Source organism: Cygnus olor, chromosome 2 (genome assembly GCF_009769625.2).
Source record: "Cygnus olor isolate bCygOlo1 chromosome 2, bCygOlo1.pri.v2, whole genome shotgun sequence".
Classification (NCBI taxonomy): domain Eukaryota; kingdom Metazoa; phylum Chordata; class Aves; order Anseriformes; family Anatidae; genus Cygnus; species Cygnus olor.
The window spans coordinates 112,677,036-112,698,645 of NC_049170.1; the positions used below are offsets into that span (position 1 = coordinate 112,677,036).

General features: G+C 41.0%; 1 protein-coding gene across 2 annotated transcripts in view; it reads left to right on the forward strand.

Moving 5' to 3' along the window:
• Positions 1–21,610, forward strand: part of TAF4B (TATA-box binding protein associated factor 4b) — a 69,146-nt gene that overhangs the window by 18,442 nt on the left and 29,094 nt on the right. For both annotated transcript variants that reach the window (XM_040550223.1, XM_040550224.1), the window contains exons 5-12: positions 244–411; positions 515–637; positions 2,771–2,860; positions 5,959–6,531; positions 11,504–11,639; positions 12,078–12,183; positions 17,208–17,377; positions 20,086–20,216. In XM_040550223.1, coding sequence (XP_040406157.1) covers positions 244–411; positions 515–637; positions 2,771–2,860; positions 5,959–6,531; positions 11,504–11,639; positions 12,078–12,183; positions 17,208–17,377; positions 20,086–20,216 — 1,497 coding nt within the window. The remainder of the gene's footprint in view (positions 1–243; positions 412–514; positions 638–2,770; positions 2,861–5,958; positions 6,532–11,503; positions 11,640–12,077; positions 12,184–17,207; positions 17,378–20,085; positions 20,217–21,610) is intronic.

Here is a 21,610-nt window from a genome sequence, read left to right on the forward strand (position 1 = left end):
CCACCACCCACTGACTCAAAAACAGAATGATGGCCGTGCTGGTTTTGTCACTTACTGTATGAAATAGAGCCTCTCAAAGGAAATGAATCAAAAGTTCTAAAAACAATGACAAGATTTGTTCATTTATGTTCTAAATAGTAATCTCGAGTGTGGAGGAAGGATGCTACTTAATATGCTAGCAGAATACAGTATGTGTTTGTCATATTAATTGTTGGTTTAAAAAGTGTTAATTTTTCTATTCAGCCAGCAGCTGCAACAGCTAGTGTTACTACAGTTACTGCTGTAAAGCCTTCGAGTACTGGAACACCTGTAAAACTTCCAGTTACAGGACCACCTGCACAATCCATCTCCCAGAAGGCAGTCTCTGTGAAAGCAGAGGGCACAACAGTAGCACAGACCAGCGCTTCTACAGTAAGGAAAAAAAAATTTAATTAAAAATTAACATTCTCTATATTCATCAGAGGTTGGAGAGCCAATGCAACATCTAACAGTCTTCTCTTTATTTCTGCGCTAGGAGATGTTAGAGAATGTGAAGAAATGCAAGAATTTCCTTGCCACGCTAATAAAATTGGCATCTAGTGGACCTCAAGCCCCCGAGATGGGGCAGAATGTGAAGAATCTGGTGCAAAATCTCTTGGTGAGACTATTTTTTTAAAGCAAAGTGTCATTTTTATATTGTTTTTGACATTGACTTTGTAATCTTGTTCCTTCTTTCTGCTTGTTTTTTTTAACAGCTAAAGAGCTGGATTTGTGGCAGAATATATCTGAGTCTCCTAAGTCATATAACACTCATTTTAGCTGGATCCCATACTGTATTTTCTCCCTCGCATTCCCATTTCACTTTATGCGCACAGGTATCTGATGACAGGAGGCACTGATAGTTTTTACATAGCTTTTGAGTCTGAGCTGTTTTTTCACGCTAGCATAGCTTTGGGTCCTCAGTGGCAAGGGTTTTACTCTGGAGGTTGTAGTACAGTACTGAGTCCATTTTACTTCTTTACTCCCAAGACAGAACCGAGTTGCATGTTGGTGGTGAAGCTCCAGTGAAGCAAGCATGAAATTATCTGTCGTTAGACAACAGGATGGAGAAAATAATGTGGTGGCTTGCCAATGTCTCTCTCCTTGCCTTGTGGTGTACCTCAGCACAGCTGGGTTTTCTTGGTAATAGTTTCTTCTGCCACTCCTTGTCTTGGCATTTGACCACTGCTGCAGTTTTGTTCCACTTCAGCAGAAGGCTGTGTGCAGGTAGAGGGAGACTGCTTTGTTGTTACCAAAGGAATATTTCAGTCTAGAAAAGCAAGGTGTAGAAAGAAGGATAATTTCAGGGAACAGATTGTTTTAAGATGCAGGCTTGCAAAAATATTTGATTCCCCTTCTCTTCTTCTGTTGCCTGTGTGTCCCTGCTGGACTATACACTATGCTTCTGTAGGAACATATGAGAATTAATCCTCCTTGTGCTTACAGTGCTTTTTTTTAAAGAACAGTAATTACCAGCCATTAATAAATTGTTTAACAGTGCATTTCTTTGCCTTTTTACAGTATTTTTAAAATGCTGTTCTTCTGTCATTCAGTATGTGTGTATGATGTAAACGCAAAATAAATTAATGTTTCATATGCATGAGGGAAACAAGTAAACACCAGCTGTGAAGTAAAGTGGTCCTTAAGGCAGCATTTCATGGAGTGGGTGTCAAGCACCTTATTTGCACTGAGATGTGGTATACCAAATCATTGCGTTTGTGTCAGTGGGACCTCAGCAACCTGTATCTGCAGCTCAGTGAGGCCTGACAGGCAGCGGGTCCAACGACTGGATAGGAGGGCTGCCCAAAGTTCTCTTCTATGAATATCTGGTCCTTAAACCCCCTCCTCTTATCACGGAGCTCCTTGGAACAGCTGTCCTCAGGGAGGATAAGGTTGAAAAGCATAATTTCTCTGCAGATGGAGAGACTGGCACTAGGGTCCCTCGTCCTTGTGTGTCTGTACCTTCCCGAAGGAGGTAACTGCATGGTCTCACCTGGGAGGGTGAGAAGTGGCAGCAGTGTCTGGGGCTATCCACCACCTCAGCCCCATTGCTGATGTGCAAGGGGGTCCCGGAAGGCTGCTGTGGCTTCCTAACCCTCTCAAGCCACTGAAACAGGTGTTTGTGGTGAGGCAGAGCAGAAAGCTTCAAGGAGACTGTGCTTTGTGAGCTGGAGGAGTGTTGCCGTGGTGGTATGCAAAAGTGATGTTCTGATGTTTGGCTTCTCCTGCTTTAGAAAGAAGGCGTTAAGTATTCTGCTTTATTATGCTTTAGTGAGCATTAGACTGGAATTGTTTAACAAAAACAGCACTGAGTTGTCTTTTGTCTCGGATCTATTTAAATTTTGATCCTTATGCAGATAAACTACCTTTACAGCATGAAGTACCCTTGATGGATTTAAAATATTTCTGCATAAAAGAGATATTCAAAAGGATCAGTGTTACTTACAAATTTGTTTCTATCAGTTCACTTCAGTGAATGGGTGTTTGAACAGATATCCTTAAGTGTATTAACTGCCTGTAGTCGAACAAAGGAATTTAATTTTAAAATAGCGTATCGTATCTAAATTATAACATCATTCTATCCTAAAATGTGTTCTTTAAATATACAGGAGGAAAAAAGCATTTGAGAATACTGAAATTGAATAACACCGTGATAATTGTAAACTTCCATGAATTGTTAATACACATATTGGGGGAGGGAGGGAGATAGATTCAGTTATAAATTACTGTTGTAATTATATTTTCCTCTTAGGAAGCAAAAATTGAACCAGAAGAATTTACAAAGAAGCTGTACATAGAGCTCAAGTCTTCTCCACAGCCGTATTTAGTTCCTTTTCTTAAGGTAAGTGTCTGATTGTGGATATATGGTATTTAATGGGGGAAGAAGGACCAGAAAAGAGTTTTCAAGTAGTTGTTTGCTCAGATCAGTTGAGGAAATGGTGCTTAGCCTAACCCTGTTTGACTGCTGCTCTTGGAAAGATGGAGAGGTTTTTGTGGGGGATTTCAGAGGTGTTAGCTTCAGTTGTATTCTCATGTTGGAGCATAATTACTCCCCAGTAACTACTGGAGACAAATCTTTTGGAAGCTGGTACATCTACCGTAGAGCAGCTACGCTAAGATGACCTTTTACTTCCTTAGCAAAACTGTAGCTGGTTTGAATTCTAATACAGAAGAGTGACAATAGAGACTGTGCGCAGCTTATGCAGTACTTGACCTTAAAGAATTTGCATAATGCTTAATATTCACTCATCTGCTGGCTTCTGTTTAACTGGAGGCAGGGTAAAAACCACCCCTTTCTCCAGAAAATGTCTCACGGACTCCTGCCACTTAGGAAGAGTAACCCGGGATAACTCTAATCTGTTCAAGCAAGTAATCATGAAAATAAGAAAATGCTGTCTTTTTTTCTTGAAAGCATGTTGTTGAATGGAATTTACTGACAGTCAAAATAAAAATGAACATCTTTGTCGTATAGCGACCGCTAAATCCCAGTGCAAAGTTGGAAAACTTGGTTATATTTGCTTAACTGCAATGCACACAGTGTTGTTAGACCTGATAGATCTGTACTTTTCTCTGACATTCATTACAGGCACAGCAGAGAATCAAGGAAGAATGGTTATGCGGTAAAGCTGTGATAGAGGTTCTGGAGTTTGTCAAATACAAAGAAAGAGGGCAGTCCATGTAACAATACATCTGATAATGTTGCTATTGCTTTAGATAGCTGGTATTAATCTCTTCAAGTATGGGATGAATATTTTTGTTACAGTGACAGCCTTTAAATGCTTTGCTAGTAAGTTTGTCAGGAGACTAGAAGTCTCCTCTGCAGGGCTTAATGTAGTATGTCTCAGTATTTGTTACATTTTTAAAAAATCTAAATTCCTGTTTTTTTTAAATGCCCATGCAAAAACCTAAATAAATAAATAAATCCAATCTGCATTATTACAGCCTATTGCAGTTCAGAGTTTTGATGTTACTTCCTAGAGCAGCCTGTGCAACAACTGCAGCACAGGCAGCTCTGTTACTCGTGGACAGTTTCATCCTGGCTGCGGAGTGACCAGGCTGTGCACGCAGGGTCAGCACGATGGGCAAAGCTTGTCTTTGAGCTCTGCTAGCTGCCAGGGCAAGTTTGGCTGCAGAAATTGTGAAAGTGCTCCGCCGGAGTTTATAAGTTGTCCCCCAACATGGAGAATTGGTAGGTTTGGTGCAAAGACCCTGAAGCAGCTCCATGGGACTTGAAGCATCCATTAGGTTGGGTTCATCAGCCTCTGTCAGGTCTGTGCTGGCATCACACAGAGCTGCTGCATGCTCCCAGGTATCATGTAGGCTTCTCTGGTCTGGGCAGTATCCGTACCCTTGTAACGCACGATAAGATGCTCTATCCTTGCTGTACGCTAGATGAACAATGAAATAGGAAAACTTCAGCATCATTGTTCAGGCACAGCTGGGATCGAAGTTAGCTGACCTCATAGTGTTACCCATCCTTTAAAGCATCTTGTGCTGTGGTTGCCTTTTTCTGAAACACCTGAAGGGTGTGTAGTCGGTACAGACCAGGCTTACTTGGCACACGCTCTGGGCGCCTGCGACAGGGCCGAGTGCCAAATGGCAGCTGGCTTAACCAGCGCTTCTCTTTGGTGCTGCCCTTGTTTGGGGGGGAAGCGCCTGTGGCTCAAGTCTAGGCAGAGATGTGATACGGGTCGTTGCCAACACATTTTTAGCTAGTAAGGTGGAGTTTTAGGGAGGATTCTCTGTGGAGTTGGCTCTTATCTTTTGAGCTTCAGATTTTGGACAGAGCTGCTGCATGTTTTTGGTTTTGCATGTTCCAATAACTTAAAAAAAAGTAAATTCTAAAAAACACTGGAAATATGGAAAAAAACACTGTAAAGCCAACTTTATTTTCAAATCTGGATGCTTTTGGTGAATAAACTGCATCAAGAGCATGAGGAAAGCTAAGCAGTCTTTTAAAAGAAAGGGAAGCTAACATTAAAGATAGAAGTGCCATGGAAGGTCCAGATGTACAAACAATTTGTTCACTCGATATATTAGCAAGTGAGATAGCGTGTTCCTTTTCATATGAAGCCCAGAGCAACAGCACTGTGCTGGAGACTCTTACAGACTTCAAAAACTGTCAGGGGAAAAAAGTTTTTGTGAGAATATACTGGTAGCTGCAGAAATGATTTCCCCTGGTTCTGGGCCATAACAGATTGTAAATAGTCAAGGAGAAAATCTGTAGAGGGCTTGAAGATTATTCTGTCCATTAACCTTCTCAAACATAGCTGTACTAAAAATGAGATGTTGCCAGATACTTTTACTAATGTTCTCCTGTTGCAGAGAACTTCTCTGGCTTAAGCTGTGCTGCTGCAGCTATACAGACATTAGTAAAGTGGTATCCCCCCCTAGTGTAGATACAGCTGTATTGGTGTACAAGTGCAGGCATCTTCAGAGCTTGTTCCTGATTTTATTGGATAATTTGTAGTTCTCTGCTGGAGGAGCTCAATGGAATAAACACAGCTGTTATGAGAGAGCAGTTTTTTTGGCAAAACAAAAAGAATTGAGATAGTAGAATAGTTAAGCTGGTCTTACTCTGGTGCATAAATTCCACATTGAAACAGTCTAAACAAAAGAACAGATTTTGGGATAAATTTCCCTATAGATGGGGTTTGCTCCAGGTAGGGAAGACGTGGTGACTTGATCTTTGCTCAACTTATGTTGGTGATTCTTAACTTAAACCTTCATCAGTTTAAGAGTACTTGCATTTGTGCTACGTGAATTGTAGCAAAACCTCTTCTTTGGAATAACCAGCTTGTTGCCTCTTGGAAGAAAAAAAAAAAAAAAAAAGAAAAGAATTAAAACCTAAGGAAGAAGGTTCAGTTGCTAATGTAAGGTCTAGTATTGTGGGAGGCTGTTCTGGTGTTACAGCCATGTTGTTTTCTTCTTGTTTTCTAGAAAAGCATGCTTGCCTTACGGCAACTAATGCCAAATGCTCAAAGCTTTATCCAGCAGTGTATGCAGCAGCCAGCTCCAACCCAAGAAGCTGTTTCAACTTGTACCTCTGCACCAACTCCTGTAGCGGTGGCGACCTCAGCTGTAGCAACAAATTCTCTTCCCGTTATAAAACCAGTGTCTGCCTCTGCGACAGTCGCAGCCTCTCCAGTTATAAAACCAGTCCTTTCCAGTGCACCGGTGACAGCCTCTCTGCAGACGGTGAAGCCTGTTCCTGCCTCTGCAGTGGTGACAGCCTCTCTTCGTCCCGCAGCGTCAGTCCTCACCACCACAATAGCGACATCAGGGCTGACTGCTATCCAAACTGTGAAGCCGGTCTTCACCTCTGCGGTAGCAACGTCCTCTCTCCAACCTGTAAAGCCAGTGCTCGTCTCTGCAGTGGCATCCTCAGCAACAACCCCTCTCCAGCCTTTGAAACCAGTCATCGGCACCCCCATCAGTATTAAAATCTCCCAGCCAAACTCCATCGTTGCGCAGTCGGTGGGCGCGCAGCAGGTGGTAAAAGTGAAACAGTTGGTAAGATGAATTTCTCTCCTTCTCTGTACCTGAGCTTCTTTTGCTATGACTCTTAACATTTTGTCAGAGTAATACCAATTCGCACCTTAGGTGTGGTTTTTTTTGTCATATGAAGCCACCCGTCATGAGTTAACCAGTTACATTTGTGATAGTTGTGAAATGTTGCACGCTTGCCAAAAAGGTGAATGTAAAGCCACCCTGTAAGCTATGTCTCTTGCAAGATGAGCTGACCACCGTTCAACCAGCCTGAACGTCCAGATAGAGACACGAGGGAACGTGCTTGGACTCCTGATGTGTGTGCAGCTGGGCTAGGTTGGTATGTGAAAGAAAAGGCAGGAAATGCCTGTGTCAGAAACAGAAATTGATGATGGGATGCTTACGTTAATTACTATTAGATGCCCTGTGAGGGCTGTGCCTCAGCTAGCCCCCAGGGGTTCCAGTCTCCTTACCTTCAAAGATCCTGCACTGGATGCTTTGCAGGCTTTGCAGGAATAGGTAGTTTGATGATCTGTAGTGATATGCTAACTGAAATGTATTAACAAGCTCGAGGAGAGCTCTGACCTCCAGATTTCCTAAGACGTGTTAATTATGAAGTCATCAAAAAGTCAATTTTTTCTATCAGGCCTCATTAGCTAACAAATTTCAGAAGGAATAAATGCTCTATTAAAACAATGCTCTCAAAAGCAATGCGTTAACACTTTTTTTCTTGGCACAGGTTAATTTCTCACTAATGCTAATGTTAAATGCCAGCAAGCTGTGGATCACCAGTATACCCAGCAGAGCAACGTTGTAAAATAAGTTAGGTTTGGTTTATGGATGTTTGAGATACTGAGCAGTGTGCTGTGTCTACCTGCATGTAGTGACCTCAAGAATACTGGGAGAATCATCTCCTTTGGCAGGTGACTCTTCTTGAATAGGACTTCCTTGTAAGGATTTGTTCCTTCCAACAAGGGGAAAATGTGAGACTTCCTCTGAAGCTAGATTTACTTTCCACAGCTGTTGTAGTGTGTGAATTTCCATTTGTAGTTTGTTATTGTGTAGACTTGATTTAACAGTATTCAGACCAACTAGTGTTTTGCATTTTCCTTTTTTTCAAAGCATGTAAGGTGGATGTAGTACAATAATAATTTCTTCTAAGTAAACAGCTTATTCTACCAGCTTTTCACCTTTTCAGACTTGCTGAAAGCACTGAACTATATAGGGTGGTTTCTTTTTATGAGTGGGTTTGGTGTTGTTTTGTTTTTTAAACAACTGTTGTTGCGTATGCACTAAAACTTTGATCGTAGTTGCTACGGCCAAATTGGGAAAAGAGTTGCTACCCTTGTTGCCTTCAAGGACTAAATCTGAATTTCCAGGCAGAAGAAAATGAGGGCTGCTTAGGTTGTAAGAGAGCTGGAGAGCAGTTTGTTGGCTCCACAGTGGGCCATGTAATCCAGGGGAAAGACTGACCATCTGTACAAATAGATGAGGAAGCTTAACTCTACGCTGTGGAGTCAAGGCGCTTCTTGAATATCATTTTGGTGAACTCAAGAAATGACTTCTGCCTCCTCCAGTACGGCAGTGTGGCAGCCTAATGAAACTGCTTTTCTTTACTGTGCGTTACAAACATTGACTTGCATACAAAGCATGTTTTATCCTCATTTGGGTGGATCCCAGGCAGAGTGATTAAAATTCTTGCTCTTCAGAATAGCTATTTAATTTTGGTCTTGGATGTAGTCGAAGGACTGAACTGACCACTGGCAGCTCAGCCCTATCAGGAGTTCGGTGTTTGTTCAGGTGGCCTGTTAGCACAAGGAGCAAGTTGGTAGAAGTGGCTGCATCTTCTAGGGCTTCCCTGATGACTTTACTTTTAGAAGGACAGAGGGCCTGTCCACTGACACAAGAAAACAAAGCAGGACCTCACCTCCCTAAATAGAAGGGTCTTGCTGCCAGCTGAAAGGAAACACACACCAGCTGTGCAAATCTGTCCGTACAGTGCTGCCAGCAATTTTTTTCCCTCTCCAGCCCTCATGGTTGTCTGATGCCACACACTCCCTCTGCATGCCCGTTCCTAATTTGTCTCTTGTGCTTGAGGAGTGGAAAACAAGCATCTTCTGTGCTTCCATGTGCTAGCTCCATCAGTGATGCTTAAGATTGCAACTCTGCAGTGGTCTTGTATGAATAATGTGATGGGAGAGATGCTGCATGTGACCACTTCTTTTTGTGGCACGGTCATCAAGACTCTGGGTCTGTATGGTGGGCACCGAGGGGGCTGTTCTTTAGGGGGGCTGTTGGGACTGGGTTGTGTTGTGTTGTGAGCATTGCCCTCGGCTTCCCTGGCAGCCGCATGTTCTGTGGGGTGCCCCCCCGTGACCTTACTAACGTGGACTCATTTAAGAGTATTGGCTTCCAAAGTTGTTTCACCTTAGAAATAAAGCGTGTCTTGCTGTAGTATTGCTTTGTCTCTCATTAAGCATAATAAATGAAAAATTACATTACCGGATGCTGTCTGTAATGGTGATAACGCTGCTATGGAATTAGAGCTTTGCTAAGTATGAAGAGCAAGAGGAAAGAGCCTGTGCTTTGTCCTCAATGCATGCTTTTGCTCGTAGGGCTTCCTTCATAAAGCAGTGTCACTTCTGGTGTACTGGTACTTTAACACCTCGCAGCTGATCTCCAAACTTTGCTTTATGAAGGTAGAAGAGATTCACGCTATTCAAAGTCTCCACCAAGCAGCTGCCTTTCATGCTGTCAGCTGGACGTTGCATTGCGCTTTTTTACTCAAGTGTTGCTGCTTTTTATGCTGATGTCTCTCTGAACTTACTTAAGGGGGTTGAAGGAGCAGTCCCTTTTCTTTCTTCTTCAGGTTAGCAGCAAGAAGTAATAGAAACACATAGATACGGTCTGTTTTTGTAGTACTTTTTCAGGGCATTAGGTCCCTGTTGAAATTTCTAGGACCATGCCCTTTGCCAGTACCAAGGATGTCCAGCTTTTGTAAATCTAGCAGCTAGAATGGCAAAGAGAAAAACAGCTTTACTGCCAACCCTTCCTTTCTGTTTCTGGTTGATCTAGTATCCTCGGTTACTTGACTTATTTCCCAGTTCCCGCCTAGGCTATTGACTTTACATTGCCTATCTCTTCTTCTTTTGTCTGCCGCAGTAATCTTGAATGCTTACGTTTCCTCCTGTGCTGTTTCAGTTTCTTGTGTGCTGAAGATGAAGCATCATTCTCACTGGTGGTAGGGAGGATCTCTAGGTGCATGCCAGTATGGATGCTGGCAGATCCTGTGAGTAGTTCGCCCAAGCTGCTTGGTTGTTCAGTACTTACCTGAACATACAAATTGTGCTCTCAACGTTGTTTTTTGACTTCCAGCCTATGGAAGCTGGATCTTTCAGAAAGATCAAGTTGTGTCTTGGTTAAAACCCCAGTAGAAGCAAATGTTAGTGCCTGTACTTGTTCGTGACCAAGTGCTGTATGTGTGAGACTTGACCCTGTCCACAATCAGTGCCTGTATTCCTGTGGTTCTTTCATGTGCATACAAACTTGGAGAGACGGATCTTGTGTGTGCTTTTTTCCCTCTCAAGAGTTGTCTGTTCTTTGTCTGGTTTTCGAACACCACCTTCAGCTCAGTTGTTCTGCATTTCTACCTCAATGCCAAGCCATGATGCTGTAAGCAGTAATAACTGGGGGAGCATATTTTCACTTCGTAATACAGAGTACCTATCATCTTGTGAAGGTCTGATTCTTATGCTGATTGTGTTTACTGATAAATCTGGAATTAGATAACAGGAGGCAGCTGAAATAGAATAAATTCTGAAGTACGGTAAACACCAATTATTTAAATATAAACTTGTTTACTTTATTTAGACAACTACTGTACAAGAACTCGTTAGACTTCCTGAAGTTAGAGTAAAAGGCTTGAGAGAAAAAGTTTCCTCAACCATTTAAACTCATTGTATTGGCTTTTTGCCCCTAACCAGCTGGGATTCAATCTGAAGATGTTGATAAATTTGTGCTTTTGGTAAAGTCTTTCTACTACTTGTAATCAAGAATTTTGCAAAGGATGTATCAGAAGCTGCAGCCCACGTTCTGCTTGCTAGGAGGCTTAGGGCATGAAGCTTTTGGAGATACTGCAATTTTATTGGTTTCGTGCATTTTAATGGCTGTCCCCAAAGAAGAAGAATCTGTCTTTATAGGCTGTGCCTGTAGGTCTGTGTTGTGATGACACCCTGCTGTCTGGTTTTGCTTCTTTCAACAACCTCTTTAAACGAAACTATCGACCCTCTTCCTTTTTACCCTTTAGCAGTGTACCACTGTTTTTGTATAGAGGCTCTGCTCAGCGTAGGTGCTGCTGGTTAGCACTTCGTGTGCCCTCTGACTGGTATGTTCAAGTGTACTTTTGTTTAACACTTTGAAGCTCAGCATCTCAATTTACAATTGACCTTGCAGCTCCAAAAATGCATTAGTAACTTCATAGGGTGTATTCCTCATGACAGGAGAAGAATTTATTGCAGGACTTTTAGCTGTTTCTTTTTTTTTATTATTTTATTTTTCTTTAATCTAGATGTATGTGATACCTACTCTTTTGAACTTGTTGGCAGGCAGACACAATATTCAACTGGCAGTCTGTTAAACAAGGCCTAGAGAGGAAAGTCTCTTAGTGTAACAGATTGTGTAGTATTCAGTGAAAATTTTCTGATATAGCTATAAATAGAGAGTAGGGGTGAAATGTCTGTTAGAGCTTGCTGAATGAGATGGAGCATTATGCTCGCCACCAGTTGCTAAGATTTTGTTTCTTGGCATTAAAGTCAAAAGAAGTGATGGTTGATTTTTTTTCTTTTTTTTTTTTTTGAGCATGCTGTTTGTTATAAACTGAAAGCTAGACATGCATGCCTGCCCTGCAGCACTTCTGGCTGAATGAACATGTTGATACTATTTACTTCTCTGTATATTTAGCTCTTCTCACTCTTGATATTGGATATTCCACTTGCAGGTAGTCCAACAACCGTCAGGAGCCATTGTAAAGCAAGTATCCACACTCCCACAGCCCTCAACGCTGACTCTCCAGACATCTGCTGAGAAGAGGATGCCGCTGAATACGCTTGTTCAAACCAACCAATTTCCTGCAGGTATGGTGGAACCTCTGTAATGGAGAAGGGAGAGGACTGCTGAGGTGCAGAAATCAGTACAGGCTGTTGGTAGATTGTAGGAAGGTGGCTGTCTGTCAAGAGAAAAAACATTTCGGTATGATAGATTGTAAATCTTTACTGGGTGTTTGTAGTACAGATGTCATGTCACTCAGTGTCATGTCACTTCTTCCTTCAACATTTCCAGGTTGATGCATATTGTAAGTTTGTATCAGCCAGCCAGTTCTCACTAAAACCTTCTGCTGATCAGCACAGAGGAGGGTATATGGAACATGCAGAATGTAGTACTCTAGAGTGTCTGGTTTTGACCTAATTAGTTGTTACTGAGTCTGCAGTAGCCTTTGTTAGACATATGAACTGATTAAACAGTTGCCTGAGCATTTTGCTTTCTATTATGGCATGTTCTTTGTTTTGTTTTAGGTTCCATTCTGAAACAAGTTACCCTGCCAGGAAATAAAATTCTGTCGCTTCAAGCATCTCCTGTTCAGAAAACTAAAATAAAAGAGAATGGAACAACATCCTTCAGGTAAAAATGAACAATATAGTTTCCTGTTGGAAGGAACAAAAGAAACAGACAGCGCGTGTAGAGGGTGGGAACAGAGCCCAGAGAAAAGCAGCTTTCTTTAGAGACTTAGGGTTGGTGTATAGTATGAATTGGCAAGGGGGATCTAAAAACTGTGACCTCATAGCAGATCTTAATTATTCTTAGTATAGGAAAACTGTCCTGATGAGTTAGGGTTTTCATCATGTTATTTTACACGAATGTAATTATACAAACAGTGTGCATCAATATGTATCAGTTTTTCACTTGTGGAGGAGGCATATTGATCTTGATCCTGTGAATACTATTAACTAATGTAAAGTTACCTTGTATTAAAAGCTCTCCACAAGATTAAATCAGATATAACATCTGCTTTTAACAGACAGCCAGATAGCATTGAGCTGTAATTTGGGCTGGCTGGTAACCTGTTTAAGGCTGTGTGCTGTATTACAATATCTTTTATTAGCTCTTCTTACAAGCTCAATTCTGTATGTAGAGGTGAAAGTCTTTGACTACATCTCTAATTGTGGCTTCTGGCGTATTCTCTAGGCCTTCAGATTAGAAGAATACTTATAGCTTTTAGTTCTGATTCACTTTCCAAAAGGAGAAATGATTTCTGTAGCTCTAAAATCTGATGTTGGGGTGGAAGTGCAAACTGTCGTTAAGTGTGCGTTATTGGCCTTAAGACCTTAAGGCAAACTTGAAGTTAGTCTTCCAGGGGTAAAAGCAGATATGATACCTATTTCTTGTTGACCAATTGACTTCTAATCTTTTGAAAGCTACAGCTTGGTGTACACAGATACAGACACCTGTTGTTATTTATAGTAACATACAGTGCATACAAAATACTTAAAACATTGGTTGTCAGAAATGGAAAGAAAAAGTTGATGTTAAAACAATTGCTCTGTTTAGCTCCCTCAAACTCTTATGAAATATGCTTCAGAATAAAAGTTGGGATGTAATTTTGTGTAGTGATGTTTGGGGGGAAAAATACACATCCCTTTAAAAACAAACAGGCCAAGCTACTTTATAAAATATCATCATTAAAAAAAAAAAAACACACGTCCCTAGAAACAAGATTTTACTGTGCTCTTCCAGTCAGAATATATCAACTGCCTTGGATGGAAAAGTTTGACTTGAGCTTCTTGATGTTCTTTCCTTAAGTTTTTAGAGAGTTATTTAGGAAAAACTCTGCTTCTACAGTGTGATCCAAAATATATTTCTGTTCCTAATTTTGGACTATGAATTTCAAAGTAGCTCAAGTCCATGAGAATTCAGATGTGAAATCTCTAGCTTACCTAACGTTTTTTTAGTAAGTCTCTAGTCTCTGAAGAATGTCTTTGGATACATTCCTGATGCTACCACTTACCAGTGTGACCAAAGAGGTCTAGCTCCACATAGCGTTATTCTGGCCCGGGCAATAGACATTCCCCAGTAAACTGTGAAGTGTTTTGCTCTCTTCTGTCCCAACTTTTAATGTTCCCACCAAAGCTATTCTTTGTGACCTATGATCCATCAACTAGCTGATCATGTTTGAGACAGAGAACACCATGGCTCCCTTGCAGGTTTTGTGATGAGATTTGTTATGGGCAGAGAGCATGTCTTCGTAACTGATGTGATTTTGTGTCCACGTACAACTATGGCCTCTCACTGCAATGTGTCGTCAGTCCTGAATCCCTTTGCCATTGTGTGCGTAAGTTAGGTTAGGATTTGGGAATATAATACTTGCAAACTCTACTTAATAAATGCAATTTGACCTTGTATGCTCTTTAATGTTGTTTTTTTTTTGGTGTTGCTAGAAATAAGTAACAGGAAAAAGGGTGATTTTCTTGTTCCAGTTAAAAAGAATCCTCTCTGAAATGGGAACAGCTAAGTTTGTGCATTGCTGGCACTCTGTTGTCCTAAGACATGCACTGTAAAGGGCAGTCTGCTTTAAAAGCATCAAGAGTTTTATAAATGGCTTTACATACCTCTGTAAAGTGTATGCCAGAGCACCCTGGAAAAAGTAAGACACACATTTGCATCTTAAAATACTTACGTATTACTTACAATACTTAATAATATAATACTTAAGACTTACGTCTATTCTGTTTAATACTTTTTTTTCAAACGTGTGTACAACTGATTTTTGCATTTAATCTGGGAGGTGCCAGAAATCTCGACTACTAGACAAGCAGGAGTGAGACAGCAGCGCAGAACATCTGGGCAGCTGTGCTTCCTGCCCTGTGGTGCTCATGAGCGGAGTTCTGGTGGCTCTCACTCTGCTGGAATTGTTCTGTCCCGTGTCATTGTTCGTGACAATGCACGGAGTTTTGGGTTAAGCATACCGTTGTAGTTTTATCACTTTTGCTTTTGATTAAAATGGAATAAATAGAAGATGGGTTGAGAAGAAAACATGTGCATTGTTTAAACACCAGAGGGTGCCACAGACTCGCTTTTCAGCCACTGCAGCCAAATTCCTAGATACGAGGCACATCTGTATTGCTTGGGCTTCTTTTTCCAGTTGAATATTCAATTTGCATGTCAAATCTGACCCCGTACAGCGTAACATAGAGAACTGTGCATTCTGTTTTTCCCTTTGTACTGACAACTTCAATTGCTGGAGACCTGTAACAGATAGGAGAATGTTTCTTGTTGGTTTCTGGGTGTGATATGATCAGATGCAAAAAGTATTAATGGATGTAGTGCAAAAGAGGGACTTTGTGGAGGCTTTGCTGAAAATGAAAGCAAGTCTGTATCCAGCCAAAACACCTGGAATATTTTTAATTTATCACTTGAATAAAATGATTTTAATAGCTTACTCTACATACATAATGCGATGCTTACAATGCTTGAGATTTGTTCAAGTAGTATGGACAAAATAATAGTAAAGAGTGCAAACTTCACGTCTTCTGAAAGTTATGTTAATCTCTAGTAAGCACTACTGCTAAAGAAATTTAGGGATAGGTTCTTTGGGCTAAGTAAAATAAGTGCAGCAGTGTTTACCCATGTGCAAATTAATCTTTCATCAAGGCTAGTGAGTTGGTGACTTAATGCTGTCTTATGTCCAGCAGTGAAGAAGTTGGAATTGGTCTTCTAAACCAGTACAGGCAGAGATGTGTGCTTACGTATAAGTTCTCGTGTGCACTCACGTGAGAGACTGTGATTGGAAAGATGAAAGAAAATAGTAGCTCGACAAAGGATGGTTTTAGAGTACGGCTATACTCTTGGAATTGTTCAGTTGCTAGTTTTGTAGAGGTAGATGGTGGGGAAACTGTTCTGACAGTGGTGGCTTTAGCTTTAAGTTGTAAGGGTGATCGTACAACGGTCCTGACAATCCTGGGATTTAGTGCTTTTCTGAACGTGATAAATCTGGGGCAAAAGCGTACTCAGGAAGCAATGTCTAGTCAGACGTAATGAATGAAGCTAGTTTGGGTCTCCTTCTCCCCTAAACAAATTATATAGAAGCTGCCTGGTATGAGAGTACACAAATGAAAGGCAGGAGGGGTAGGGAGAGGCTGGATTCCTTTCCTAGCCAGACTCCTTTTCAAAATGTTATGGGACCTAAGTCTTGCACCATGGAAACCTACTGAAGTCTGAAGGAGAAAATCCATCTATAGCTTGAGGAGGAGAGAGGAAAACAAACAAACAAAAACAACAAAAACCACAATGCTTTCTTGTCTTTTGAGCATCACTCAAGCCCAAGCCATTTTCCAATAACTTTAGCTTCTTCCTAATGACAGTCAGGAAACAGCCTCCAAGAGATCCCGTTTAACCTGAGAATGGGAAGTTTCTGACCTGCCCCTCATTCAAGAGTTATTTAGGTCACACAGTGATTCCTGCAGTTGAACCTTGCCAGAGAACACCTTTACAAAGACTTTTTTTTTTTTTTAATCCAGATCAAAATACTTTCAGATTGAGTGCTTCCACTTGTCTGTACTAATACTGCAGACTTCTATTATGGATCGGTCCTAAACCCTTGAAGCCAACAGTAGGACCTTTTGTCACTTTACAAGCAAAAAGGCTTTCTCTTGGTGATCTAAGCTTTTCTGAAAATAACTCACTGTTTCATTACAGAACTCCTCCAAAAACTTCCCATACAAGTTTTATTAAGTATTCTAACTTAAATGATGTTAAAAAATATAGTAAATAAAAGAAGCTGAGACACACGAACTATTTGCTCAACATGAACTTTGCAATGGTGGTAGCTAGCTGTTACTGTTAGTCCAAACTATGCCAGACTTGGATTTTTGAGCATGTAGTCCAAAGCTGCCACAACAGAATCTAGCTCGTGAAGGAATGTTGACCTCTGCCACTGTTCTGCAGAAGCACAGCATCTTCCCTGTTACGTACAGGAGTATTGTACGACACGACTGATTCAAAGAGCAGGGTCTGGGTTGGTTGTAGTGTACAGACAAGAAATATTTGCCTTATTTTTTAAGGGAACTCACTGAAAGAAAAGTTAGTCACGTTTCTTCTAATATGCTTCTGCTGTAAACTTCAGTTCATAGGATAGGCATTGTTAGAAAATAGACTTGGTTATGGTTTAATGAGGCAATATTCAACTTTGTTCTACACTTGGTTCTGCCCAGTGAATTGGATTTTTAGAACAATATTCAGTTTACTTGTGACTTTAACTTTGTGACTCCAACAGTAACTTTGACTTTGTTGTCTTCTGAATACTACTGCTAATAAATTCCCCTGCTAGAAGATCAGTGGTGGAGGTGGGGAGGCTTGTGGGGATTTTTAACCCAGCTTTACCTCAGCCCATTGTTTCCAAGATTATTCAAAAGTTTCTTGTAAAGAATTTGCATACCTCGCAACTGAGGCATTGATTAAGCTAATGTTTGAGGTACTTGAGAGAATTGTGAAAGCTTTTTAGGACTTGTCTTTCCCTGTCCACTCCCATACCACAAATGTATTGTGTAGAGGTAGCTTCCAAAATATGTGAACATGGCTGTTTGATGATAGAAGAGGTTTGTCTTTGTATGCGTTCTGAATGAAGCATAAAATAATTTTCTCTTTGGTAGAGATGAAGATGACATAAATGATGTGACTTCTATGGCTGGGGTCAACCTGAGTGAGGAGAGCGCGTGCATTCTGGCAACAAATTCTGAACTCATTGGTACAGTGATCCGCTCTTGTGCAGATGAACCTTTTCTCTCTTCAGAAGCACTTCAAAAGAAGATCTTGAACATTGGTGAGAACAAAACATGTAACTACTGTGTACGGATATAGAGTTGTATTCTTGCATCTTTCATCAGCCAGCCTCTGATCTTTGAAGAAGGAGCTGGTACTCCAAGATCTGCTATCGCCATTCATGTGTTCCTACTAAACTATACCAAGTTTTTACTTCCCCTTCTAGTCAAGAAATACACTTTAAATTTTTACGTGGAAGTGGTCTGAAGCCCAGTAGCGGAAAAAGAAGCTTGTGCCACTTCTACGTGTAATAATTCTATGAAGTGAGCAACTTGACTACTTTTACACTTATTGGAACACACAAAAAAACAAGAGATGTTAATTTTGAACACTGAAGTGTGCTTTTCTATTCCCACAGCTCCTAGTTGGGTATATTAAATTCACTTTTTTAACAGCTTTTGCATTCCTCAGGCTGTTCGGGTATATGTACTCTATTGTCCAATGTTGCACATCCTGCCCATGTGGTTAGAAAGAAATGTTATGCTGCCAATATGCACAGGGCAGACTTTTGTTTATGAATCCCTATGTGGAAGAATCTTCCATTGATTTTATACAAAAGAGATGTTAAAGGTATCTGTCTGTGTCAGTGAATACTACCATGGAATGTATGTTGAATGCATGTTGAATGCCTGAGCCTAAAATGTAATAGGAAGGTGGGTTTTTTGTATGTGTTGCTTCAGCCATTAGTTTCTGAGCAAAATTATAACTGTTGCTTGGCAAGGTGTGTTATGTCTGAGCAGGGAGTGTGCATTGGTACAGCATCATGTTGCCATCTACAGCAAACTGGGTGGGTGTCGCTCAATGCTCTGCTCATGTTTACTCTGTGGTGCGCTGCCATACTGCAACAGTGAGCTCACAGCTGAGCATTCAAGAAAGCCCACTGTTCACGTGTGCAGCCCTAATTCTGGTGCAGTGGTCCGATCACAAAGTCCTCCCATTTCTACATGCAACTTGGTCCTAGTCCAAGGAAAGCAGCTAGCTTGTGAGGAGTATGTAACTTGCAAATGCAACCTGCTCCCTCTGTACACCCCACACTAGTTAGCCTGATAGATGTGCCATCTGGGCCGTGCAGGAGCATGGTTCAGTGGGGTCAGTGCCCCCTCACTAGTTGAAAGGGGAAAAGACATGTTGGACCTGGTCCTTAGAAGCTTATTTCAAAGTTTGGTAGATGGTCAACCCAATCGCCCATGGGAGACAGGTATAAGGAAAAATCGAACTCTTAAAAAGTGGAAGGAGAAAGTACTTCTGGAATAGCTGTTTTGTTGTATCTGGACAATTTATTTAAAGATGGAAAATACAGGCATAGCTCTTTTAAGGCTTGCATGATAGCTGTTCCACATTTATGACGTGAGTTGTTATTATTGAAAAAATGTTTTGATGGCAAGGAGACATATTGTCAGGGAGTGCACCAATTTAGAAAACAAATGCTTCTGTTCCTGAATGGAGAGCCCTCTTCTGTTCAATAATTGTGTGTGGAAGGGTGGTCTTGAGGTTTGGGGAGGCTTAATTTTGTTCTTAAAGTGGTGTTTCAAGTTTCAGGTGTCCTGATTGTCTAGTGGTGAATTACAGAGGAAGCATTGAAAGATGCTTGAGCAAAATGAGCTTTGCATTCAGCTAAAGTACAGCCTAATATTTACCAGCTGAGATCAAGCAGAGAGAACATTTTGATTTTATCTGGAAAAACATTGTAGATTTTCCCTGTCTGGTGAGATTGCTGCGCCAACTAAAAATGTATAATAAAGGCAAATGAAATAGGTGATTAGTTTTTTACAGTGTACTGTTTATCCATTCTTAACACTTGACTTGGCAATAAATACCAAAATGGATTTTGAATGCATGCTATGCATTGCATCATAAAATCTTACAGCCACTGTAAATGCAGTGAGGGGCAAGGAAAAGAGCTTTTGATGGGTGCTGCGTATAAAGTGTGTGGAACAGCTCCCTGCCTCGCCCATAAGGGAGAAGTCAGCACTGTCCAGGTATCCTGGTGGAGCTGTGTTGAGTGGCCGACCATGTCAAGCACAGGAACACTTCTCCATCAGCAGCCTGCAGGAAGGTTGTGAAGGTGACACCTCACTCTAGGACCTGTCCAGCAGCAGGGAGGGCGGTGGCAGCCAGAGAACGGGTTGGAGGCGATAGCTTGATGACCCCGATGGGATCAGATTGGTATTTTCCAAGTTGCCACCTTGGATCAGTCTGCCATGTGCCCGGTTGGTCGAGGTAGGTGAGAGGAGGGCTGAGTCTTGCACACCCGGAGAGCGCTGCGAAAAATATCCCTATTCATTGAATAAATGTCATGAGTTGTTAACAAGCACGGTGTCAAGCAGGGCAAAATGTAATTCTCTATTTTTTTAATTACTGAAATTAACGGAATATGGCACTAATTTCTACAGCTACCACTTCTCCCCATCCCCGAACACGAAGCTTGATTTGTGTTCTTATTAACTTTGTCCTATAAATGACCTTGCAAGGAGAGTGATTCTAGAGGCTAAGTGAAACAATGTCTATATTTTCTGAAGCTCCGGGCTAAGTTTTATTAATGTAATGTCTAAGATCTTTGAAGTTGTGACTTTACCAGGAAAATCATAATCTCCAAACCTTTATTCATAATGGGTATGACTTCCAGGGGGAACAGAATACCTGCTGTGCTAATTATTTCAATTATCAGCTACTACTAAAACACGTAATGGATTTTCTCTGCTTCCACAGGTAAAAGGCATGACATTATGGAACTTAACTCTGATGTTGTGAACTTGATCTCCCATGCTACACAGGAGAGATTACGAGGGCTCCTAGAAAAACTAACTGTAATTGCTCAGCACAGAGTATCAACCCACAAGGTAAAAGGAAATCATTAAGCAAGTTTTTGCACCAAAGTTTTCCTGCTTTACAGCCTTGAAGCTAAACCTCTTCCAAGCATAGGTACATCATACACGATATGTGCATTTTCAGTATCTACCTAAGGCTGATTTTAACTGTTTATAGCCTCTAACTATGCCTTACGCTTTCTATTCGACTTGTTAGATAAGCACTCTTAAAACCCCACATAAGAGTAAATGTATTTCTCTTGTTGCATAGAAATGGTGGTTGCCATAGAAAATCTCTCTTACATAGTAACGTAAAATTGGTAACCACCAATGTAAATTGGTAAACACCAACAAAGCTATTGGTGGTGGTTGGGTTGTTCCAGGGGCTTGTATTTGCTTTATGCATTTACTGTGGGTGGAACTGCAGTATTTTCTCCATTAAAGGCCTTGAGAAACTGAATTGAGCAGTTTAATTTTATAGTGCTTCATGTGAATGGTGAAGGCAGAGACCCCTTTGATCGTAGTCTCCAGAATTTTTGTCCCACCAATGCTACTTAACTCCTTCCCTGTGGTATTAGCTTAACTCAGTGTAAACTAGATCAGGTGTTAGTGAGCCTGGTTTCCTTAAGAGGTTTGTGTGGTACAAATGGGAAGCAGTAACTTAAGTGGCCAAAGAAGTGCATTGAGGCTTTTTTTGTCTGCCTAAATTAACATATGAGTCCTTTTTTTCAGTATCAAACTGTATTAGGAAAAAAAAATGCAAGTTATAAATCAGTCAACTTTGATTTTTTGTGATGTTTAACAGGAACTTTGCTCTTGTTATATTAAAGTAAGTATAAACAACCAATGGGGTAGGAGTTATTTTTGAACAGAACACTTTTTATAGGCTTCTAAACAGAGGAGAAGCAATATTAAAGAGCAGGACCTATTTAGAAACTTCCAAGTATTTATAGCGATGTTTAGAGCAGCTGGAGTATGCTGTTCCTTGCCAGAAGAGTTTAAAGAAAAATGCAGAAGTGTACAATTTTTATGAGAAGTCTTTAGAAATCTGTATGTGTTCTGCATTGTTTCCAAAGTGGGAGGTCTGTTAAAGTTTGTGAACAGAAGTGAGGTGGAAGCTGAAGTCTTGAGGGACTGGTAGGACTTAATGTCTTGCAAACACCAGAGGTGGCAAGGGGGTGTTTTTGGACAGTGGGCTTGGTGTGGCTATGGCTGACTTTCCTCATTGAACTAAAACGATGGGAAAACTGATAGGTTTTGGTCTGTTTGAGTTGCCGGAAGCCAAGATAAGATTGTAAGGCTGCAGTAAGCTTATTTGCTTTTTCTTTCCTCAAAAAGAGAGGAGAAAGCGGTACTGGACATAATAATCTTAGAGGCACAGGTACCCTTTTTTAGCAGGAAGATGTATTACACTGTAGGGGAGTGTC